We start from the raw sequence: 25,877 nt of genomic DNA, 5'->3' as shown, positions 1-25,877 counted from the left end.
ACTACTGTGGGCAATGTATAAAGGGCATTCATACTGTGGGCAATGTATAGGGGGCACTACTGTAAGAACCACTACTACTGTGGGCATTGTATAGTGAGCACTACTACTATGGGCACTGTATAGGGGGCACTACTACAATGGGCATTGCATAAGGGGTACTACTACTATGTACATTGTATAAGGGCACTACTACTGTGGGCATTGTATAAGATAACAAATTATGTGGGCATTGCATAAAGGGCACTACTACTGTGGACATTGTATAGGGTGCAGGCACTACTATTGTGTGGCATAATATGTATAAGGGGTACTACGGTGTGGTACACTATACTGATGAAAAAGGGGCACGTCATAAGGACATGCACTCTATTAACGTGGCCACACCCCCTTTCCCGGCACGTGCACCTTTGACGCGCACATAAGTGTAACCTTAGATTTTCCATAACCCAACTTCAAAATTCCCACTTCGACCACTCATCTAAAGTAGAAGTGTGACAATGATCAATGTTACGACTCTTCTCTCAAATAGAAGAGTATGGCCAAAAATTTAATTCCACAGGTAAGTACATAACTTCCATTGACAGTTTCAGTATTATTTTTTTTCATCAAATACCAAGGAATAATAATGTTTTGATGATGGAGGCTCTTTATGAGCCAGATTGACCTTAAACCCCTAGTCCAGGGAAGATTGGGGTTATTTAGTGCAGGGCACTATAAAGATAATTATTATTGTGATTCTCTTAGCCAATGAGTTTCACTAAGGGTGTGTTTAGGGATGGGGAATTCTCTTCTAAGGCTGGGAACACACTAGATGATATGTCGTCCGATATCGGCCAGTGTGTACCCGCTATGTCGCTGATGATGTGCGCTCTGGCACTAATTTGTCAGCATGTCACACCTGTATTAGAACAGTGAGGATTAGACACTATCAGTTGTGTAACCAACTAAGCTTCTTGGTGTGATCACACTTTGTAATACAGACAGTCAAAAAACTTCTTTATGCAGACAAGTATATATTAAGGATATCATTGGTTTATTAACATGTCACTGCAGCATTGGAACACTGAAGATTAGACATTCAAAGCTCTATAAACAATTGATAATATTGCATAGTAGGAATAGTATAGTACAGCACTAAGGTGTCTCCGTCCCCTCTGCTGTCCGGTGACTTACAAAGAGAGGACACTGGATGAAAGAGGGACCAAGACAGCACTGATGGAAAAAGAGTAAGTGCTGACAAGAGGTCCCGTGCCTGGAGTTAGGTGGTCTCTGATGTCAGTGACAGTGCAGAGGCCAGATTCTCTGCGGGAGTGTTGCCAGTACGGAAGGAAGATATCTGAGTGTAGGTGTCGCCTGGAGGTCTTCTATCATTGTAAGCGGTCATGTCCCACACAGCATGACCGGGAGTTACTTAGGATGCACGTTTCACCTCGTGGGCTTGTTCACCTGAAGCTGTCTGTCTGTATTACAAGGTGTAATCACACCAAGAAGCTTAATTACATACACAGCTGATAGTGTCTAATCCTCACTGTTCTAATACTGCTGTGACATGCTGACAAATTAGTTATATCCTTAACAGATACGTGTTTGCATAGATGTTCTTTTCTGATTGTATGCTCAGCATGATATAATATGGTACACACTGATGATATGGTGGACACTGGAATGCCTCGATGATATGCGGTCAGGATATATTGTCAAATTGCAAATGATTGGTTTATTCTGCTAAGCAAACACTCAGAATTGTTTTCTACCAAGACACATATAATGAGCTGCTTATAACTTTAGTAGACACACTGTGACACCCTGAGGAGCATTCACCTTGTCTATGTTTGATACAGCACTATGGCCCTCATTCAGAGGCGGTCACTTGAAGCGGCCGCTCGTTCTGCATGAGGGTGGCCTCTTCATTATATAAGTGCGGCCTCCTGGTCGTAAGCTAAGCTGTGGGTTACCACCCACAGCTTAGCTAACGACCAGGGTGATGGTCGCGATGGTCATCACCATCGCGACCATTGGGGCTTATGACGAGCCCCAGGGAGCTTTCTGCTCTGTTTGAGCAGGAAGCTCCCCACTGACATCATTGATGAAGTCAGTGCGGCCGCCCTCAAAACGGCAGGCGATCGCATGGGAACGTCTCCATTTTGGAAACCAACCCCCGCCCGGCTACAAAACGGGGCGAGCTGTCGATCAACATCGACAGCAGCACCTTTTGTAGAGAGCTCCGGAGCAACAGATTTTCTCTGACGTGCCGGGGCTTGTGCACGCGCATTGTGGCTGCTGCGCATGTGCAGGACCAACCATCGAGTCGGTTGCGAGCGCATCGGCGTTCACGACCGAATCTGAATAAGGTCCTATGTTATGTTTAAATATCAAGCTCATAATAAAATTTTATTTATACCCCTTTTATACCAGAGCAAAAACCTGGGTTATTACAGGGTCTACCCAGGTCGCAGCTCAGTGTAAAAGGGTCCCTGAAAAATTACCCGGGTCAAGTGCCCCAGCCATCCAACCAAGGTAGCTACCAGGGTCGAACTCAGCATGCACCTGGGTAATTATGCAGTGTAAACGGTGCAACCCGGGTTATCTGACCTGGGTCATGCCTAAAATGAGCTGATTGGTGTTTGTGGAGCAGTCACCTTCCACTTTTTATGACCTCACAAGTTTAGCAGGGCAGACCCAGGTTCAGTGTGAATAGGGCTGACCTGGAATAACCCAGATCGATGGTTTAACTAGGATATTTGGAGCCAAGGGCAAATTTGAAAACAGAGCCCCCCCCCCCAACATCCCGATATGTGTGGAAAAAAATGGGCGTGGTCACTTAAAAATGGGGCGTGTCAACATGACACACCCCTTTATTTTCGCGCTGAACATTCCTATCTATATGCACCTTAACCCCAGTAGTACCCCTTATTCAGTACACCCAGTATGCAGTTGTGGTCACTCTTATGCAGGCCCATAGTAGTGCCCCTTATACAGTATCCCCAGTAGTGGTCCCCCTTATACAGCCCCCAATTAGTTCCCCTTACTCAGTGCCCCCAGTAGTGGTCCCCCCAAATGCAGTGCCCTATGTAGTGTTCCCCCTTATGCAGTGCCCCCAGTAGCAGTCCCCACAATGCAGTGCACCCAGTAGTGGTATCCCCTTATGCAGTGCCCTTTATATAGTGCCCCCAGTAGTAGTCCCCCCCTATGCAGTGCCCTTTATATAGTGCCCCCAGCAGTAGTCCCCCCCAATGCAGGTTTCCCAGTAGTGTTCCCCCTTATGCAGGCACCCAGTTGTGATCCCCCCTATCTAGTGCCCCCTGTAGTGGTCCCCACAGTGCCCCTAGCAGTAAGCCCCTTATACAGTGCCCCCAGCAGTAGTCCCCCCCTCCCATGCAGTGCCCCCAGTAGTGGTCCCCCTGATGCAGGCTCCCAGTAGTGACCCCCCCTATCCAGTGGTCCCTGTAGTGTTCCTTCCTGTTATTGCCCCCAGTTGTGGTCCCCCCAGTGCAGTGCTCCTAGCAGTAGGCCCCTTTTATAATGCCCCCAGTAGTAGTTCCCCCCCCAAGTAGTGGTCCCCTGCAGAGGTTCCCACTCCCGATTAAGTGCCCCCTGTAATAGCCCCCCCCAGTAGAGGTCCTCCCAATAATGGTGCCCCCAGTAATAGCCCCCCCCAGTAGAGGTCCTCCTAATAATGGTGCCCCCAGTAATAGCCCCCCCCAGTAGAGGTCCTCCTAATAATGGTGCCCCCAGTAATAGCCCCCCCCCCAGTAGAGGTCCTCCTAATAATGGTGCCCCCAGTAATAGCCCCCCCCAGTAGAGGTCCTCTCAATAATGGTGCCCCCAGTAATAGCCCCCCCAGTAGAGGTCCTCCTAATAATGGTGCCCCCAGTAGTAGCCATCCCCCCGTTGTGCCCCCACCCCAGTAGAGGTCCCCCCAGTGGTTGCCACCCCCATTGTGCTGACAGGTTTTTAAAAATACATATATAAAAACTTACTTACCTGAATCCACGCTGCTGCTGCTCCTCCAGTCCGCGACACCGCTCCCGCCGCCGCCGCCCGCCAGTCCTCCCGGGCTGGCGCGCTCAGCATAATGGGACAGACGTCACGACGTCTGTCCCATTACCCACTGCAGGAGCCGGACGGAAGTCTGGCTCTTGCAGTTGGTGCTACAGCAGTCAATGAGAGTCTATCTGACTCTCATTGGCTGCTGTTTGACACACGCATCGCCGCCAGCGCTGGCGGCAATGCGTGTGTTATGCACAGCCTGAGCCCGCCTCCTGGCGCTATTGGGCAAGCGCTCAGGGGGAGGGAACGGGCTCAGGTGTGCAGCACAGGACCGGCACTGGAAGCCTAGCGCCGGTCCTGTGTAAATGTGTAGCACTGACCGCACTCATTGCGGTCGGCGCTACACTGGCTAACTAGGGCGGGCGGGCACCATGGCCGGCGGTGCCCCCCCCGCACCGCCGGTCCCACGGCGCCCAGGGCAAGCACCCCGCTCGCCCTGTCCTAGTTACGCCACTGAGTGCCATTACCACCTGGAGATACCGGATATATTGAATTCAAACGAGTGTTAAGTGTTTGGACTCTATAAATGATAATAAGGAAGAACATATTATATGATTGATGCATAGAAGGCAATTTACTTACATTTTGTTCTCTCCTTCGTTGTTTGTTTTTTACATTTGAGTAATGATTTATGGTAATATTATTTGCACCGAATTTTCACCTTTATTATCGGTTATTGCTCATTGAGAGCAGTATGAGAATATGCTTCATGATTCACTACAAAAAAATATTTTTTGAATAAACTTTTTGAATGATTTAAGAATATGTTTTAACTAAGGGCAGACTCATCAAGTCTTGGAGTCTGAGGAGGTTTCCTCCCCCCTTTTTTTCTTAAAGTATAACCTTTATTATGTTAATTTAACACAAATTATCTTGCCACAAAAATGAATTTCTTCTTTTTAGCTCTAGCTAAAAAAATGTTTTGCTTCAAATGGCTGACTGCAGCTGTAACAGCCCTATTGTTCCTGTCATTGGCAGCTCCATCCCCTGTGGCATGATGTCATGTGCAGAGGGGCGTGTCTGGCACCAGACGCCGTAACTTACTGCATATGACCATGTTTACTGCACTTGGTGGCCCAGTTCCCCATTAAAATACTAATATTAGTATTTCCATTATTTCATTCATTATAGTCCAAACAGGAAAAATAAGTAAATCATTTCACACTCACTATGAATGACCGATGTAAGATTAACAAATATGGGGAACCCTGAAACTATGCTTCACCACCAGCCAATCAGAGTGGCCAGTGCAGGAAACAGCTTGTGATTGGTTAGTTGTGAAGGGAATTCCTGGTTTCTCTCGGTCACAGTAATTGTTTATCTGTTATTTGTGTTTTGTTTGTTTTTTTACTTTCTGGACTACAATGGGTGAAAAAAGGATAAAAAAATTGTATTTCTGAATTAGACAAGAACAGATAAAAAAAGAGTCAGAAGGGCAGAGATAACCACTCAGTGCTTTTCATCTTGGAGCTGACAGCCTCATGGACATGGTATGCTCCCCAGCCCAGCACACAGCAGAAGGGAGACTGGAGCAATAGCTGGCCGAAAACATAGGAAGAAGCAGCACTGCAACAGGTGGCACATGTGCGCTGGAGATTAACCTCTCTTTGGAAAAGCGAGGTAGGTCTCCAGGAACTTTGCCGGGACAATCCTTTTATCACAAAGGTCTGTCCTGACATCAAATAAGGTGAAATAGTACAATGGACTATAACTAGCGCTTCTACAGTCGGCCGCACTTAACACAAGGGAATAGTCTCATAAGATGTTCCCTACTTCCATAAATGAAGATGCAAAACAACATAGTGTCTATGCGCCAACTTATGTTAGGATCACTGTTCAATCTCATACAGTCACCGACAATTTCCACAAACGTGGGATGACGTCTCTACTCCATACAGGACAAGCAATCTGTTCTTCTGTCTTAGATATTCGTAAGTTGGATCCACTTTTAAGTAGGGATGTGCGCCGGACCATTTTTGGAGGATTTGGATTTGGTTCTAATTCGTCGTCCGGCTTTGGATTTGCCAGACTGCGGTGACAGGCTTTGGATTTGGATTTTTTTACAAAAATTTACGAAAAAAAGCTAAAATCACATAAATTGTTTTTCTTTTTTCTTCCTAGAGTATTATTAACCTCAATAACATTAATTTCCAGTCATTTACAGTTAATTTCCTCACAGCTTATAATATTGTTTTCAACATTATTGGCCAAAGGTTGCAGTAAGCTGACTGGTTACCAAGCGACAAAGCAGCAGCACAGACACCACAGTTTAAAGCACATCTATGATACATTGCCACACAGCAGTGGCAGAAATGAAAAAGTAGTGCACCCACCCAGTGGGGTACAGCCAGCAGAATCACAGTACTTGTTTACAAAGTGGGCTACGGCCCTAGGAGTCACAGTGCACAATCTTATTCACATTACACCGCACATAGTGCCCCTGATTCACATTACACCATAAAGTAGTGACTATTTATGTTACGACACACAGTAGTGCCCCTTTTACACAATGCCAACAGTAGTGACCCTTTTACACTATGCCCACAGTAGTGACCCTTTTACACAATGCCCACAGTAGTGACCCTTATACACAAAGCCCACAGTAGTAATGCCCCTTAAACAATGCCCACAGTAGTAGTGCCACTTATACAGTGCCCAGAGCAATAGTGTCCCTTACACAATGTCCCCAGTAGTAGTGCCCCCTATGCAGTCCCCATAGTAGTAGGGCCCCCTATGCAGTGTCCCCAGTAGTAGTATGCCCCTCAGTAGCAGTACCCCAATTAGCAGGCCCCTAGTAGTAGTGCCCCCAGCAGTAGGCCCCCAGTAGTCGGCCTCCAGTAGCAGGCCCCCAGTAGTAGTATGCCCCCCAGTAGTAGTGCCCCCATTAGCATGTCCCCAGTAGTAGTATGCCCCCAGTAGTAGTGCCCCCATTAGCAGGCCCCCAGTAGTATGCCCCCAGTAGTAGTATGCCCCCCAGTAGCAGTGTCCCCATTAGCATGCCCCCAGTAGCAGGCCCCCAGTAGTAGTATGCCCCCCAGTAGTATGCCCCCAGTAGCATGCCCCCAAGTAGTAGTGCCCCCATTAGCATGCCCCCCAGTAGTATGCCCCCAGTAGCAGTGCCCCCAGTAGTAGTGGCCCCAGTAGCAGGCCCCCAATAGTATTCCCCCAGTAGTAGTATGCCCCCCAGTAGTAGTGCCCCCATTAGCATGCCCCCAGTAGTAGGATGCCCCCCAGTAGCAGTGCCCCCAGTAGTATGCCCCCAGTAGTAGTATGCCCCCAGTAGTAGTATGCCCCCATTAGCAGGCCCCCAGTAGTATGCCCCCAATAGTAGTATGCCCACCATTAGCATGCCCCCAGTAGTATGCCCCCAGTAGCAGGCCCCCAGTAGTAGTATGCCCCCCAGTAGTAGTGCCCCCATTAGCAGGCCCCCAGTAGTAGTGCCCCCATTAGCAGGCCCCCAGTAGTAGAATGCCCCCCAGTAGCAGTGTCCCCATTAGCATGCCCCCAGTAGCGTCCCCTTACACACAAATAAATAAATAAATAAAAAACGTACCTGAATCCCCGCTCCAGCCGCTGTTCGCTCTGCTGTATTACGTGCGAGGAGGGAGCTGGAAGACGAAGCTCATGAGTGAGCTCCAACCGGCTCCCTCCATGCAGCAGCCAATGAGAATCTGCCTGACTCTCATTGGCTGCTATTACAAACACACAGGTGCCGCTGGCAGCTGCATGTTTGTGTCTGTGTAGGGCAGACCGCTATCACAGCGGTCTGCCCTACAATAGAGGAGCCCTGACGTCGGATTCTCTTGCGAGAATCCAAACTCAGGAGGCCGCCGTTCTGCCCCAAATGGGGATCCAAGTCAGGCCGGGAACACCCGAACAGGGTGGACTCGGATCCCCTATGTTCGGAGCGGTGCAGATTCCACAGAGGGCCTGATTCAGACCCGGACGCTATGCTGCGCTCGCTCGCATTGAGCTATTTTTCACAATCTGCGCATGCGTATGAGTCGCAATGCGCGTGCGTGAACCAGTCATTGCGATCGGAAAGTGCTCGCCCATAGCCCACAGTCGGGCCGCTATTTTGAGTGACATAGTGCCGTTTGTGGGTGGTAACAGGGGAAGGTGCTTAAAAACAGGGGTGTGGTTGTGTGAACGCAGGCGTGCCCGACCGTCAGAACGACGTTTAATGGGCGTGCATAATTAGCAAAGTAGAGTCACTACACACGTGACTAGGTTGTATTTTAGCCAGAACTGCTCGCAATGTTGTGGTAGGAAAAGGCTACCACAAGCACTGCGAGCAGCTCCGATGGCTCTCTATGTTCCCGATTAATCCTACAACTGCCGGAGATGATGTATGTTGCGAGTGGCAAAGGGGCGTCTTTATACAGGTGCGAGCGCATAGTGCGGCCGCTTGCTATTACTTACTGGGCGGCCTTACGCGATGCAGTGTGAGCACATGATTTAAAAAGCCAGCCCCTTTTAGCCAGCGAGCGGCCGCAATCAGGCCCACAGACTTTACCAGTAATGTTACTAAATAAAATAATACAGACATAAAATTAATATAATAACTCATCATTACATTTTTCTCCTTGATATGAATGATTATATTCCCATTGTCAGGGTTCAGCCTAGGATCGGCTATCTCTTACATCCATGCCAGCTTCCCCTGACTTCCTTGTGGTCAGAGGTCTGGTGCAGTGATGGGCAAGATGCTGAGTATTCTGCCTTAGGTGCTTTCTGCGGACTTTCATGGTCGGCTGTGTGTGTTGGGGATCGGAGTTCCCATCATGGGTGCCGCCATGACAGTTCTTCTCATGTGACAGTCCTCCTAACCAATGGAGGCATGATCTCAGGGCCAGAGCGTTCGTTCTGAATCAGGGCCCTCCTACCTGTTCTTGGAGCGGTCTCTTGGACGCTCGCATAGCTGTGGGTTACCACCCACAGCTATAGCGAGCGTCCATGATGATGGTCGCGATGGTCAAGACCTGCGGTAGGGTCTCATGGCCGCAAGCCCTGGAGTGATTTTGGCTCTAACAAGCCAAAATCACTCCCACTGACATCCCTACTGATGTCAGTGGGGCCGGACCCAGACGGTAGGCGTTCCCATGGGAATGCCTCCGTCTGGCAGCCACGCCCCCGGCATGCCCACCAAAGGGGGTGTGCTGTCACTCACCATATACAGCACGCCCCCTTTGGTGCGAGACCCCGAGTAATGGCTTCCTCGTCGCTCGCCGGGTCTCGCGCATGCGCGCGATGGAGCTCCCTCCGTCGTGTGCATGTGCATTCGGGCACCATCGACCCGCTTGCGAGCGTCCTTCACTCGCGAGTGGGTCTGAATTAGGCCCTCAGTCAGCTGACGCTGTGCTTCAATTATCTGCTACCCCTGGGTATAAATCCGCCCCCAGAACTCCAGGAAGTTGCCTGATCAACTATTGTCACTCCTAGTGTTCTAGTTGAGTTCTGTTCCAGCTCTCGATGTTCCCGATTAATCCTTCAACTGCTGGAGATGACGTGTGTTGCGAGTGGCAAAGGGGCGCGTTTATACAGTTGCGAGCGCATAGTGCGGACACTCGCTATTACTTAGTGGGCAGCTTTACGCGACGCAGTGCGAGCACATGATTTAAATAGCCGGCCCCTTTTAGCCAGCGAGCGGCCGCAAATAGCGTCCGGGTCTGAATCAGGCCCAGAATCCGAACCGCTCATCTCTACTTTTAAGATATGTGAAAAGATTCAGAGAGAAATCATATAGTGAAGTACTTCCAGATACTTTAATTTCCACATATATAAAAACAATTAGTAAAAAGAAATGATCTAATCCATCAAAAGATAGGTAGGCCCCGTACCGTAAAATGAGGGTGCAGTTCCCAGACACCCAAACAGGCGTAAGAATAGATGTAATACTCCATGCTTTCCCGGGCTAGATCGTGGGCCTCCTGGTAGTCTGGAAATCACTGTCCCTCAACGGCACTACACACACACCAACGCGTTTCAACTCCTACAATGCTGGAGTCTTCCTCAGCGTGAGGTATTAGTGTGGAGTCCCCACTCACGATCACGATGCGATGCGCGCCCCCGCAGGTCACACATCGCATCTTCAGATCTGCCATGCAGTACGGCAGATCTGACAATCTAGGACACAATGCACTATAAAAAAGTTTGGCTGCAGGAGATCGTATGAAGATTGGACAGCATATCATGTGCATATCGTGTGCTGAGCTGCTGGGGAGAATTTCAAGGGAAATCGGACACATCGCTGGATCGTAAGTATATTGGTATGTGTGTGGGCATCCTAACAGCTCAGTGCTGGAGTAACCCCTGTACCCGGCAACCACACACAGAGGAGAGGAGACACCGGTCATTATTCATCACACGTCTGCCTGTCACAGTGATTACATGTTACTTACCATAGACAGTCAGGGTCACAGAGGCTCGTTCTGCTGGTTTCTCTGTGTGTACAATCACTGTGTAATTACCGCTGTCTGTTATATTGAGATCTGAGATCAGTAATGAGCCATTAGGGAAAGCACTGGCCCTAGGGAAGTACAGAGGCCCAGTAACTAGTGGGGAAATAAGACCAGAAATATATCCGAGGATTTCATCTCCAACACTGGTGCTTAGTCCTTTATACCAAATGACAGACGGATTGCTCCCAGTGACCCCAGTAATACTCAGAGTGACAGATTCCTGGATCACTGGATACTGAGGGATCAGCTGAATATTGATCATCCCACTGGTCAGATCCATCCACAGACTGAGGAGAGCTGGAAGAGAAAAATCCAGATATCAAACTCCGGCCAATCTCATGTTATTATTGTGAGTTGTTGTTACATGACAGTTACAGTTGTAGCCCCAGGAGTGGTTCTAGTAGTGGTAGGTAACCTAACTTTGGCAAGAAAAGCCACAGAGACTAGAATGATGGAAATATACATATGGGTTATACTGTAACAAGGAGCAGGTATATAGGAATACATTTCTTTATATACATAATGCTTTGCATCCAGTGCTGTCATCATGGACAGTGCAAGGCTTATTGGCACCATAGGGAAATCTCTCCCTAGCACCCTCCATCCCCTAGTAGTCACTTCCCAGCCCCTCATACACATACTCTAATCCCCTCCTGGCCAGCAAAGCTGCAGCCCAGAGGCATAAATATCTGATACAGATCCCTCCGCTCCCTCCGAGTCTATTTGTGGCTGCTCATGCATAGAAATGCTGCCGCGGCAGATCCCATCAATGTGAGCTTCAGCTGCTGTAATTAGTGGCAAAAGTACATGTGTTATAATTTGCTGGGACAGCTGCTTATTGTAACAAGGGAAACAACTGCCGATAACTACTAATACCAGCTATGTCTGTGGCAGCTCACAAGTGGCTTCTACACCTCACAAATAATGAACAAAAGTAAAGAAATGTAGAGTGCCCAAAGCTGACACCGTTGATGAGTCCAATATTGCTCTTTAATTTAAATATAGTTCAAATATAGTTGTAAACAAACTAGGGGTGAGCGGGTTCGGATTTCTGAAATCCGAACCACCCCGAGCCCCCCCGATCCGAGTCCGATCCGAGTCAGGCTCGACTTTTCCCGCCTGACTCGGATCTGAAATCGAGGCAAAACGTCATCATCCCGCCTTCCGAGTCTCGCGGGTTTTGGATCCTATATAAGGTACCCGCGTCGGCGCCATTTTCTCACTCGGCTGTGGACAGTGAAGAGGGAGGGTGGGAGTTAGGGCTGTGTAGTGTAGTGTAGTGTAGTGTAGTGCTGCTGTTGTCCACTACTTCAAAGTCCATAGGGGCTGGCTGGACTGTGTTGTGCAGTCAGTTCTCCATAGGGGCTGTGTCCACTCCAAAGTCCTGTGCAGTGTCCCAGTCCTAAAGGAGTGCTGTAGTGTTGTCCAGGGGGTGCTCTGTCCATCAGGGGTGCTCCCCCCAAGTGCTAAAAAAATAATATATTTTCTGTGTTTGTGAATTGTGTGCGCAGTAGCCGCACGTGCATCAACAAAGTAGTGCCAAGCGTGTGCCTGTGTCATAAGTAAAGGGCCGGCTGGCTTGACCGTTAAAGGGTGCTGTAACCCCCGAAAGTACACTCCAGTCCAAACCAAAAAAAAATTATTTTCTGTGTTTGTGAATTGTGTGCGCAGTAGCCGCACGTGCATCAACAAAGTAGTGCCAAGCGTGCGCCTGTGTCATAAGTAAAGGGCCGGCTGGCTTGACCGTTAAGGGTGCTGTAACCCCCGAAAGTACACTCCTGTCCAAACCAAAAAAAAAATTATTTTCTGTGTTTGTGAATTGTGTGCGCAGTAGCCGCACGTGCATCAACAAAGTAGTGCCAAGCGTGCGCCTGTGTCATAAGTAAAGGGCCGGCTGGCTTGACCGTTAAGGGTGCTGTAACCCCCGAAAGTACACTCCAGTCCAAACCAAAAAAAAAATTATTTTCTGTGTTTGTGAATTGTGTGCGCAGTAGCCGCACGTGCATCAACAAAGTAGTGCCAAGCGTGCGCCTGTGTCATAAGTAAAGGGCCGGCTGGCTTGACTGTTAAAGGGTGCTGTAACCCCCAAAGTACACTCCAGTCCAAACCAAAAAAAAAAATATTTTCTGTGTTTGTGAATTGTGTGCGCAGTAGCCGCACGTGCATCAACAAAGTAGTGCCAAGCGTGCGCCTGTGTCATAAGTAAAGGGCCGGCTGGCTTGACCGTTAAAGGGTGCTGTAACCCCCGAAAGTACACTCCAGTCCAAACCAAAAAAAAATTATTTTCTGTGTTTGTGAATTGTGTGCGCAGTAGCCGCACGTGCATCAACAAAGTAGTGCCAAGCGTGCACCTGTGTCATAAGTAAAGGGCCGGCTGGCTTGACCGTTAAGGGTGCTGTAACCCCCGAAAGTACACTCCAGTCCAAACCAAAAAAAAAATTATTTTCTGTGTTTGTGAATTGTGTGCACAGTAGCCGCACGTGCATCAACAAAGTAGTGCGAAGCATGCGCCTGTGTCATAAGTAAAGGGCCGGCTGGCTTGACCGTTAAAGGGTGCTGTAACCCCCGAAAGTACACTCCAGTCCAAACCAAAAAAAAATTATTTTCTGTGTTTGTGAATTGTGTGCGCAGTAGCCGCACGTGCATCAACAAAGTAGTGCCAAGCGTGCGCCTGTGTCATAAGTAAAGGGCCGGCTGGCTTGACCGTTAAAGGGTGCTGTAACCCCCGAAAGTACACTCCAGTCCAAACCAAAAAAAAATTATTTTCTGTGTTTGTGAATTGTGTGCGCAGTAGCCGCACGTGCATCAACAAAGTAGTGCCAAGCGTGCGCCTGTGTCATAAGTAAAGGGCCGGCTGGCTTGACCGTTAAAGGGTGCTGTAACCCCCGAAAGTACACTCCAGTCCAAACCAAAAAAAAATTATTTTCTGTGTTTGTGAATTGTGTGCGCAGTAGCCGCACGTGCATCAACAAAGTAGTGCCAAGCGTGCACCTGTGTCATAAGTAAAGGGCCGGCTGGCTTGACCGTTAAGGGTGCTGTAACCCCCGAAAGTACACTCCAGTCCAAACCAAAAAAAAAATTATTTTCTGTGTTTGTGAATTGTGTGCGCAGTAGCCGCACGTGCATCAACAAAGTAGTGCCAAGCGTGCGCCTGTGTCATAAGTAAAGGGCCGGCTGGCTTGACCGTTAAGGGTGCTGTAACCCCCGAAAGTACACTCCAGTCCAAACCAAAAAAAAATTATTTTCTGTGTTTGTGAATTGTGTGCGCAGTAGCCGCACGTGCATCAACAAAGTAGTGCCAAGCGTGCGCCTGTGTCATAAGTAAAGGGCCGGCTGGCTTGACCGTTAAAGGGTGCTGTAACCCCCGAAAGTACACTCCAGTCCAAACCAAAAAAAAATTATTTTCTGTGTTTGTGAATTGTGTGCGCAGTAGCCGCACGTGCATCAACAAAGTAGTGCCAAGCGTGCGCCTGTGTCATAAGTAAAGGGCCGGCTGGCTTGACCGTTAAAGGGTGCTGTAACCCCCGAAAGTACACTCCAGTCCAAACCAAAAAAAAATTATTTTCTGTGTTTGTGAATTGTGTGCGCAGTAGCCGCACGTGCATCAACAAAGTAGTGCCAAGCGTGCGCCTGTGTCATAAGTAAAGGGCCAGCTGGCTTGACCGTTAAGGGTGCTGTAACCCCCGAAAGTACACTCCAGTCCAAACCAAAAAAAAAATTATTTTCTGTGTTTGTGAATTGTGTGCGCAGTAGCCGCACGTGCATCAACAAAGTAGTACCAAGCGTGCGCCTGTGTCATAAGTAAAGGGCCGGCTGGCTTGACCGTTAAGGGTGCTGTAACCCCCGAAAGTACACTCCAGTCCAAACCAAAAAAATAATTATTTTCTGTGTTTGTGAATTGTGTGCGCAGTAGCCGCACGTGCATCAACAAAGTAGTGCCAAGCGTGCGCCTGTGTCATAAGTAAAGGGCCGGCTGGCTTGACCGTTAAAGGGTGCTGTAACCCACAAAGTACACTCCAGTCCAAACCAAAAAAAAAAATATTTTCTGTGTTTAGCCGCACGTATATATCAAATCGATATAACATAAATGGAGGACCAAACTTTCTCCGATAAAAATAAAATAGAGAAAGATCAAGAACCACTTCCTCCTAGTGCTGAAGCTGCTGCCACTAGTCATGACATAGACGATAACATGCCATCAACGTCGTCTGCCAAGGCCGTTGCCCAATGTCATAGTAGAGGGCACATACAATCCCAAATGGCAAAGTTCAGGAAAATGACCTTGAAAAAGACATTTAAATCAGCTGAAGAGAAACGTAAACTTGCCAATATGCCATTTACGACACGGAGTGGCAAGGAACGGCTAAGGTCGATCCCTAGTATGTTCATGACTAGTGGTTCAGCTTCACATGACGATGGAAGCCCTCCTCCCACTAAAAAAATCAAAAGAGTTAAGCTGGCAAAAGCACAGCGAAGAACTGTGCTTTCTAAGAAGATATCACAAATCCCCAAGGAGAGTCCAAGTGTGGTGGTGGTTGCGATGCCTGACCTTCCCAGCACTGGACGGGAAGAGGTGGCTCTTTCCACCATTTGCACGCCCCCTGCAAGTGCTGAAAGGAGCACCCACAGTCCACTTGCTGATATGCAAATTGAAGATGTCACTGTTGAAGTACAACAGGATGAGGATACTGGTGTAGCTGGCGCTGAGGAGGAAGTTGGCGAGGAGGATTCTGATGGTGATGTGGTTTGTTTAAATCAGGCTCCGGGGGAGACAGTTGTTGTCCGTGGGATGAAAAAGCCCATCACGGTCATGCCTGGGCAGAAGACCAAACATTCCACCTCTTTGGTCTGGCAATATTTCTATCCAAATCCGGACAACAACTGTCTTGCCATATGTACCATATGTAAAGGTGAAATAAGTAGGGGTAGAGACATCAACCACCTAGGAACATCCTCCCTTATACGGCACCTGCAGCGCGTTCATAAAAAGTTACTGTCAAGTTCAGAAACTTTGGCTAAGACCGTAAGCAGTCCAGGGACACCTAAATCCCGTTGTCCTGTTGTATCCAAGCACCTGCAAACCACACCGTCAACTCCCTCCTCGTCAATTTCCTCCTTAGTCAGGATCGGAAGTAGTCCTGCAGGCCATGTCACTGGCATGACTGACTCTCCTATCCGGGATTCCTCTGGAGGATCCTGCATTGCTACGCCTACTGCTGCCGCTGCTGCTGTTGCTGCTGCTGGGAGTCGTTCATCATCCCAGAGAGGAAGTAGGAACACCACTACTTTTACTAAACAATTGACCCTCCAACAGTCCTTAGCGAGGAGGATGAAGTACGACAGCAGTCATCCTGAAGCAAAACGTATAACTGAGGCCTTGACTGCTATGTTGGTGTTAGACGTGCGTCCGGTATCCGCCATTAGTGCAGTGGGATTTAGACAATTGATGGAGGTAGTGTGTCCCCGGTTCCAAATCCCGTCTAGATTCCACTTCACTAGGCAGGCGATACCGAGACTGTACAGAAACGTCAGAAAAAGTGTCCTCAGTGTCCTGAAAAATGCCGTTGTACACAATGTCCACTTAACCACGGACATGTGGACAAGTGGAACAGGGCAGACTAAGGACTATATGACTGTGACAGCCCACTGGGTAGATGTATCACCTTACGCAGCAACAGCAGCAGCGTCACCAGTAGCAGCATCTCAGAAATGCCAGCTCGTTACAAGGCAGGCTACGCTGTGTATCACCGGTTTCAGTAAGAGGCACACCGCCGACAACCTCTTAGAGAAACTGAGGGAAATCATCGCCCAGTGGCTTACCCCACTTAGACTCTCCTGGGGATTTGTGATATCTGACAACGCCACCAATATTGTGCAGGCATTACATCTGGGCAAATTCCAGCACGTCCCATGTTTTGCTCACACAATAAACTTGGTGGTGCAGAATTTTCTGAAAAGCGACAGGGGCGTGCAGGAGACGCTTTGGGTGGCCCGAAAAATTTCTGGCCACTTTCGCCATTCAGCGACTGCGTGCCGAAGACTGGAGCGCCAGCAAACACTCTTGAACCTGCCCCGCCATCACCTGAAGCAAGAGGTTGTGACGCGGTGGAACTCAACCCTCTATATGCTTCAGAGGATGGAGGAGCAGCAAAAGGCCATACAAGCCTATACATCCACCTATGACATAGGCAAAGGAGGGGGTATGCACCTGACTCAAGCGCAGTGGAGAATGATTTCCGTGTTGTGCAAGGTTCTCCAGCCCTTCGAACTTGCCACACGTGAAGTCAGTTCAGACACTGCCAGCTTGAGTCAGGTCATTCCCCTCATCAGGCTTTTGCAGAAGCAGCTGGAGAAAGTGAAGGAGGAGCTAAGATGGAGCGATTCCGCTCGGCTTGTGGGACTTGTGGATGAAGCCCTTCATTCGCTTTGCCAGGATTCCAGGGTGGTCAATCTGTTGAAATCAGACCACTACGTTTTGGCCACCGTGCTCGATCCTAGGTTTAAAGCCTATGTGGTGTCTCTCTTTCCGGCCGACACAAGCCTGCAGAGGTGCAAAGACCTGCTGGTGAACACACTGTCAGCTGAAGCGGAACGTGACACGTCAACGGCTCCTTCTTCATTTTCTCCTGCAACTGGGGCTGCCAGGAAAAAACTTAGGTATCCTAAGCAACCCGCTGGCGGTGATGCAGGGCAGGCAGGACCAAGTTTGGACATCTGGTCCGGACTGAAGGACCTGGCAACAATTTCTGACATGTCTACTGTCACTGCATATGATACTGTCACCATTGACAGAATGGTGGAGGATTACATCGGTGACAGCATCCAAGTAGGCATGTCAGACAGTCCATACCTGTACTGGCAGGAAAAAGAGGCAATTTGGAGGCCCCTGTACAAACTGGCTCTATTTTACCTGAGTTGCCCCCCCTCCAGTGTGTACTCCGAAAGAGTGTTTAGTGCAGCCGGGAACCTTGTCAGCGAAAGGCGTAGGAGGTTGCTTCCACAGAATGTGGAGAAGATGATGTTCATCAAAATGAATTATCAGCTCTTCCAGGGAGACCAGCCTCCAGAAGGTACAGAGGGACCTGTGGTGGTGGATTCAAGTGCACTTAGATTTTATTTTGAAATGTCCCTTCAAATTTGGGGTACATGAAAATGGGTGCAAGCATATTTTTAAGTCCCTAAAGTTATTTTTAAAAATTCTGCAAAAATGCACCTGCCGCTACTACCCGCATTCTGTAAAACACCTGCCGCATACTTGGGAACCCCTCTGGAAATAATTTCGACACTTTAGAAGTTTGTCCCCCATTTTTTTTCACCCCAAAATGAAACATAATTTTAGGGGGTATCTCGATTTTTTTTGTAATTTTTTTTTTACACAGATCTTTTTTAGGGGACATTCCCAGGGGTGCAGGCTATTTTTTTTAAGCCTGCACCCCTAAACCCCAATTCTGCACTTTTTTTCGCCATGTAAAACTTGGTGAAAAGTTATCCACGGTTTTTTGCAAAGCCTTTTCGCACCGTTGAAAAGTCTTTGTCATTGAATACGGGGATAATTGAAGCATGCAAAAATGACGTCATCGGTGATAAATTATCGCCGATTCTGACTTTTCGCTGCCAAATTGAATGCGGCGCTATCTGTCATCAATGATAAACAGACCCCTTCGTGTCACATGGAGCACTCAGATAATGCAGAATTGAATAAAGGGTTCAGTTCAGCAGCTCCACAGCGAGTTTCCTAACTGCTGAGAATCCTCTCTATTGTGCTATCGCAGAACCCTGCACCCCCATTTCACTATATTAAGAACACATTTTTCTGCTTATTTTGTCAGTACAAATGAGATTTAATTAAGAGATAATAAATACATTAAATAAAACTTCACAGAGCAATAGTCTGTGTTTTAAGTAAATAAAGAGCTGTTCACAAAATGGTATGAAGGTGCAATGTAATGTGATGTTTACACTGTTGCACAGCACACAGCACACTCTGTCACCTAACTGTAAGTGCATAGGCATTTTACGAGAGTACAGAGTAGGTGTGAGCCTTAAAGTATGTTGGGCGGACCATCGGAATTTACCAGTACAAAATCAAAAAATCCAATGCACATTGTCAATGTGGTAAGCGGCGGATTGGCAATACACCTTATCAGGACTTCTCTGAGTAGGCAGGTGCTATGTAGAACTGAGGCATGAAAGGAACACAGGCGAATGCAGTGGTAAGAGCCCATGTTTAAGGGCCAGCCACCACAGAGACTAATCATTATTGAGTGCATGGTCTGGGTCCCTTCAGGTATATATGTGTATATGAACCCCTCTAGCCCAGCGAAATGCAGCAACTCGACATGGCATTCAGACCTCTGGAGAGATGTTGACCCATGCAACTAGATACTGTACCTTCCCACAGTTCCCTGAATGGACCTCTCCATCACATCCCATAAATGCTCGATTGAGTTAACGTTGGGTGAACGTGGTGGCCACACCATTTGTCAGTATTCTCCAGAATGCTTCTCAAAACAATAATAATAAGAATAATGACTGCCATACAATGCTCTCTGTAATGTATGACAGTGATGAGAATTATTATCCTTTATTTGTTAAGCACTACATGATGAACAGGATTCGCTCTGTATTGTATGATGATCAATGAGATGCTCTCTGTATTGTACTGCAGTTGCTAAAATGCTGTCTGTATCTTACTGCAGTCACTAAAAAGGTCTGTGCTTTGTAAATTTATTACTAAAATAACAGTATGCTAACACCACCTATTTTTGTTTTGGCTGCACTGACAGGTAATTTGGTTCCACCTAATTGAGGCCACTTTCAGAATTTTTTCCCAATCAGCCCCCTGAATGAGGTCCTATGTATATAGATAATAAAAACATATGAAACACATGTAGCACTAAATACAGATTACACTAAGGATACAGTGTTTGAAAACAAAAATATCATACATAGACCAACATGTGGTTGAGATACCTGCCTGATGTAAGAGAAGAAAAAGGAGGGGGATTTAACCCCCTATTGTACCTCAGCACACTGAATAATACCTGCAACAATATATGAAGACTATATGGTCATAGAAATTCAGAGATATTAGTTGCATGCATTTGCAAATACATGGGAGGCTGCTAGGCCACGTCACGGCTTCTCTGTTACTAGCAGTCCCTAACACTAAGGGGTTCACGTCCGGGGTGCAGTGCACCCGAAAAAACGTCCAGCCCAGGACCCCCCCAGGGCATCACACGAAAATGGAAAAAGAGTGACAGTGCAGTGTAAAGTATAGATGTGTGCGAGTAATCATTAAGTGTGGAATGAGAGGTTAAAATATATGTGAAAAAATACATGAATAGTAAACAAACATAAAAGGTGATGTGAAAAGCAACTATGTGTATTAAGTGGTGATGCCCTGAGGAGGCCCAGCAAGACCAGTCCCGGTGGCCCTACGCCAAAACGCTCACCCCAAATGTAAAATATACCAATTATAAGGCCTCATGATAAAGGCACATATATAATTTTGTCAAATGTAAGGCCTCATGATAAAGGCACATACATAAATGCATCCAAATTGAGAGCCAGCTTACCTGGGAGTCACCCCTGGCAACTCCAACTAGCACTACTAGAACCAGCATGCCCTACTAATGCTGGCTCCTTCATGCAACTCATAACAAACAAACAAAAATGGCAGCTGCTCAATCAATCTAACAGTACTAAACAGGTGCATGAAAGGGAGGGGTCATACTAAGTAGAAGGAGGGGGATTTAACCCCCTATTGTACCTCAGCACACTGAATAATACCTACAACAATATATGAAGACTATATGGTCATAGAAATTCAGAGATATTAGTTGCATGCATTTGCAAATACATGGGAGGCTGCTAGGCCACGTCACGGCTTCTCTGTTACTAGCAGTCCCTAACACTAAGGGTTTCACTTCCAGGGCGGGCCGGGGGCGTGGTTGCCCAGATGGAGGCGTTCCCATGGGAATCCCTACCGTCTGGGGCCGGCCCCACTGACATCACAAGTGATGTCAGTGGGAGTGCTTTCAGCTCTATTAGAGCCAAAAGCACTCTGGGGCTTGCGGCAACGAGACCCTACCACAAGGGTCTTGTCGCAAGCCCGATGGTCGCGATGGTCTTGACCATCGCGACCATCTTTCTGGCCACTCGCTATAGCTGTGGGTGGTCACCCACAGCTATGCGAGCGGCCAGGAGGCCGCTCTGAAACACAAGAAGTACGGCCCTGATTCAGAGCGAGCGCTCTGTCAGAGCGTCCGGCTCTGAATCAGGGCCTGTGTGTGGATGGGAACCTTGTTGTGCTGTATGGTCCATGGAAATAAGTCATAGAACATAAATTTAATAGTGTAGTACAGATGTATCCAGGGGCTGGCTGGTAACTTTTAGCCTGGGGGGCGAGTACAAGACAGTGGCCCTGATTTACAGATAATCACTCCACTCTGTAAACATTCAGTATTGCGTACAACTATGAATCAGGCCCTCTGCTAATACTCTTATGCAGGCCTCTAGTAGTGCCCCCAGTAGTGATCCGCCCTATGCAGTGTCCCCAAGTAGTGGTCCCCCCTGTGCAGTGCCCTTTGTGCCCCCAGTAGTAAGCCCCTTATATAGTGCCCCCAGTAGTAGTCCTCCCTATGCAGTGCCCCCAGTAGTGGAACCCCCTATGCAGTGCCCCTTATATAATGCCCCCAGTAGTAGTTCCCCCCATGCAGTGCCCCCAATAGTGATACCCCTTATGCAGTGCTCTTTAAATAGTGGCCCCAGTTGTAGTCCCCCCCTATTCAGTACCCCCAGTATTGTCCTTTATATAGAGCCCCCAGTAGTGGTCCCCCGATGCAGTGCCCCCAGTGGCAGTCCACCCCTATGCAGTGCCCCTAGTCATAGTCCCTCCCCTTGTATTGCCCCTAGTAATAGCCCCCCCCTTGCAGTGCCCCTTGTGCCCCCAGTAGTAGTCCCCCTTTGTATTGCCGCTAGTAGTAGCCCTCCCCTTGTAGTGCCCCCAGTAGTGGTCCCCTGATGCAGTGCCCCCAGTGGTCATCCCCTCCCCTTATAGTGCTCCTAGTATTAGTCTCCCCCTTGTAGTGCCCCCAGTAGTAGTCCCCCCGTGTAGTTCCCCTAGCAGTAGTCCCCTCCTTGTAGTTCCCCCAGTGGAGGTCCCCCCCTTGTAGTGCCCCTAGTCATAGTCCCTCCCTTTTTAGTGCCCCCAGTAGTATTTCCCCCTTGAATTGCCCCTAGTAGTAGCCCTCCGCTTGTAGTGCCCCACATGAGTGAGCTCCAGCCTGGTTCCGGCAGTGGGCACAGCAGTCAATGAGAGTGTGGATGGGAACCTTGTTGTGCTCTATGGCCCATGGTATTATGTACTAGAACATAAATGTAATAGTGTAGTACAGATGTATCATTATGCCTGTGGTACTGTGTGTGGATGGGAAACTTGTTGTGCTGTATGGCCCATGGTAATATGTCCTAGAACATAAATGTAATAGTGTAGTACAGATGTATCATTATACCTCTGGCACTGTGGACCTCATTCAGAGGCAGTCACAAGAAGCGACCGCTCGTTCTGAATGAGGGCGGCCACTTGTATTTTTTAGTGTGGCCTCCTGGTAGCTAGCTAAGCTGTGGGTTACCACCCACAGCCTTAGTGACTGACCAGGGTGATGGCCACGATGGTCAAGACCATCGCAACCATCAGGGCTTGCGACGAGACCCTAAGGTTGGGTCTCGGCAACTGCAAGCCCCAGTGAGCTTCCTGCTCTCATCGAGCAGGAAGCTCCCCACTAACATCACTGCTGATGTCAGTGCGGCCGCCCACAAAACGTCCAGGAACGCCTCAGTTTGGGTAACCACCCCCCCGCCTCGCCAACAAAATGGTTCGAGCTGTCAATTAACATCGACAGCCGCCCCTTTTGTAGAGAGCTCCGGAGTGAGAGATTTTCTCTCTCGCTCTGGGGCTTGTGCACACGCAGTGCGGCCGCTGCCCTGCGCAGGGCCTCAACATCGACCCGGTTGCGAGCGCTCAGCGCTTGCGACCAGGTCTGAATGGGACCCAGTGTGTGGGTGGGAACCTTGTGCTGTGTGGTCAATGGTAATATGTCCTAGAACATAAATTTAATAGTGTAGTACAGATGTATCCAGGGGTTTACAGATAATCACTCCACTCTGTAAACATTCGGTATTGCGTACAACTATGAATCAGGCCCTCTGCTAATACTCTTATGCAGGTCTCTAGTAGTGCCCCCAGTAGTGATCCTCCTATGCAGTGTCCCCAAGTAGTGGTCCCCCCTGTGCAGTGCCCTTTGTGCCCCCAGTAGTAAGCCCAGGGGCTGGCTGGCAACTTTTAGCCTGGGGGTCAAATGCATGCAGGCGGCCCTGGCAGAGGAGTAGCGTGTAGCCAGGGTGCCTGAAGAAAGTGCGTGTGTGAGAGGACCCCCTTATGCAGGCCTCCAGTAGTGCCCCCAGTAGTGATCCCCCCTATGCAGTGCCCCTTATACAGTGCCCCCAGTAGTGGTCCCCCCTATGCAGTGCCCCTTATACAGTGCCCCCAGTACTGGTCCCCCCTGTGCAATGCCCCTTGTGCCCCCAGTAGTAAGCCCCTTATATAGTGCCCCCAGTAGTGGTACCCCTATGCAGTGCCCCTTATATAGTGCCCCCAGTAGCAGTCCACCCCTCATGCAGTGCCCCCAATAGTGGTAACCCTTATGCAGTGCCCCTTAAATAGTGGCACCAGTTGTAGTCTCCCCCCTATGCAGTACCCCCAGTATTGCCCTTTTTATAGAGCCCCCAGCAGTGGTACCTCGATGTAGTGCCCCCAGTTGTAGTCCCCTCCCCCCTATGTAGTGCCCCTAGTAGTAGGCCCCTCCCCCTATGTAGTGCCCCTAGTAGTAGTCCCCTCCCCCCTATGCAGTGCCCCTAGTAGTTGTCCCCTCCCCTTGTAGTGCCCCTAGTAGTAGTAGTCCCCCTTGTAGTGCCCCTAGTAGTAGTAGTCCCCCCTTTGTAGTGCCCCCAGTAGTAGTCCCCCCTTGTAGTAGTAGCCCCCCCTCATAGTGCCCCCAGTAGTAGTCCCCCCAGTTGTAGCCCCCCCTTGAAGTGCCCCCAGTAACAATCCCCAGTAGTGGTCTCCACCTTGCAGTGCCGCCAGTAGTGGTCCGCCCTTGTAGTGCCCCCCCTGTAGTCGCCCTTCCCTTGTAGTGCCCCCAGTAGTGATATCCCCCTTGTAGTGCCCCCAGTAGTGGTCTCCCTCTTGTAGTGCCCCCAGTAGTAGTCCCTCCCTCTTGTAGTGCCCCCAGTAGTGGTTCCCCCTTTGTAGTGCCCCCAGTAGTAGTAGTCCCCCCTTGTAGTGCCTCCAGTAATGGTTCCCCCCTTGTAGTGCCCCCAGTAGTAGTAGTCCCCCCCTTGTAGTGCCCCCAGTAGTAGTAGTCCTTCCCTTGTATTGCCCCCAGTAGTAGTAGTCCCACACATGTATTGCCCCCAGTAGTAGTAGTCCCCCCCTTGCAGTGCTTCCATTAGTGATTTCCCCCTTGTAGTGCCCCCAGTAGAAGTAGTCCACCCCTTGTAGTGCCCGCCCCTCCCCCAGTAGACACACGTAATAAAAAAAAAACACTTACCTCAATCCCCACTCCCGCCATCGCCATCCGCTCCTCCGTCTGTCCTTCCCGGGTGGGCCGCTCTGCATTATGGGAGAGACGTCATGACGTTATGACATCATGATGCCTCTCCCATTGCCCACTACGTGAGCCGGAAGATGGAATGGCTCCTGCAGTGGGCGCAAGCAGCAGCTAATGAGAGTCTGACAGACTCTCATTGGCTGCTGATCAAAACAAACACGCAGCTGGCTGTGTGTTTGTCGCTTGTGTAGCGCTGACCGAACTCCATCCGGTCAGTGCTACACACGCGGCACAATCTGTGTCACAGTGACACAGACTGCCCGCGGCCCGCATGATGCTGCGGCCCAGGGGGCACATGGCACCCTGCACCCCGGCCCAGCCCACCACTGAGTAAGCCCCTTATATAGTGCCCCCAGTAGTAGTCCTCCCTATTCAGTCCCCCCAGTAGTTGTACCCCCCTATGCAGTGCCCCTAGTAGTAGTTCCCCCCATGCAGTGCCCCCAATAGTGATACCCCATATGCAGTGCCCTTTAAATACTGGCCCCAGTTGTAGGCCCCCCTATTCAGTACCCCCAGTATTGTCCTTTATATAGAGCCCCCAGTAGTGGTCCCCGATGCAGTGCCCCCAGTGGCAGTCCACCCCTATGCAGTGCCCCTAGTAGTAGTCCCCTCCCCTTGTAGTGCTCCTAGTAGTAGTCCCCCCCTTGTAGTGCTCCTAGTAGTAGTCCCCTCCTTGTAGTGCCCCCAGTGGAGGTCCTCCCCTTGTAGTGCCCCCAGTAGTGGTCCCCAGATGCAGTGCCCCCAGTGGTAGTCCGCCCCTATGCAGTGCCCCTAGTAGTAGTCCCCTCCCCTTATAGTGCCCCTAGTAGTAGTCCCCCCTTGTAGTGCCCTTAGTAGTAGTCCCCCCCTTGTAGTTCTCCTAGCAGTAGTCCCCTCCTTGTAGTGCCCCCAGTGAAGGTCCCCCCTTGTAGTGCCCCTAGTCATAGTCCCTCCCCTTGTAGAGCCCCCAGTAGTAGTCTCCCCTTGAATTGCCCCTAGTAGTAGCTCTCCCCTTGTAGTGCCCCCAGTAGTGGCCCCCCCTTGTAGTGCTGCCCAGCGGAGGTCCCTAATAACCATAGACTGCCAAAGTATCATGTGGGAAATGTATAGGCACCTTGTTGTGCTGTACGGTCCATGGTAATATGTCCTAGAACATAAATGTAATAGTGTAGTACAGATGTATCATTATACCTGTGGCCCTGTGTGTGGATGGGAACCTTGTTGTGCTGTATGGTCCATGGTAATATGTCCTAGAACATAAATGTAATAGTGTAGTATTACGGATGTATCATTATGTATGTGGCACTGTGTGTGGATATGAACCTTACCTGTTATTACAGAGCGCCTCATTATAGATGTCCTTAATGTTTCTCCTGTTAGTCTTTGTAGAATGAGGAATTTGTGTCTAGTTACATAGTTATAGAGGGGACATTTCTTGTGTAACTTCCTCATACTGTAACCTAGTTACATTACCAGAATACCATGTAGTGAGGGATACAATGTGCTTACATGCTGTGACTCATGTTTCTTTTAAACTAATTGGGTTTTTTTTTATCATTTTCTAGTTATAAAGTACTTGTGTTTAATATATTTGTTTTAAATTAGACATCATACATGGATAAAACAATCTGTATTAAGTTTAAACAATATTGTAAATCAACATTTATCACCCTGTTGAGTGATAAATAACAAACAATAACAAACATGCAAACAC

At 48.9% G+C, this 25,877-nt stretch overlaps 1 protein-coding gene across 1 annotated transcript in view; it reads right to left on the bottom strand.

Moving 5' to 3' along the window:
• LOC148535441 (cell adhesion molecule CEACAM19-like) overlaps nt 1–25,530 on the bottom strand; it is a 53,230-nt gene extending 27,700 nt beyond the window's left edge. Inside the window, exons 1-2 of the mRNA XM_088462608.1 lie at nt 25,492–25,530; nt 10,452–10,808 (exon numbers count right to left, since the gene is read on the bottom strand). Of these exons, the coding sequence (XP_088318734.1) occupies nt 10,452–10,808; nt 25,492–25,513 (379 nt within the window). The 5' untranslated portion in view covers nt 25,514–25,530. The remainder of the gene's footprint in view (nt 1–10,451; nt 10,809–25,491) is intronic.
• Between the last annotated feature and the right edge of the window lie 347 nt (nt 25,531–25,877).

This window comes from Taudactylus pleione, unplaced genomic scaffold, assembly GCF_031769625.1.
Source record: "Taudactylus pleione unplaced genomic scaffold, aTauple2 ptg000051l, whole genome shotgun sequence".
NCBI classification, from domain to species: Eukaryota; Metazoa; Chordata; class Amphibia; order Anura; family Myobatrachidae; genus Taudactylus; species Taudactylus pleione.
Note: the sequence above shows the minus strand (reverse complement) of the source record. Positions and strands in the feature narration are given on the sequence as shown.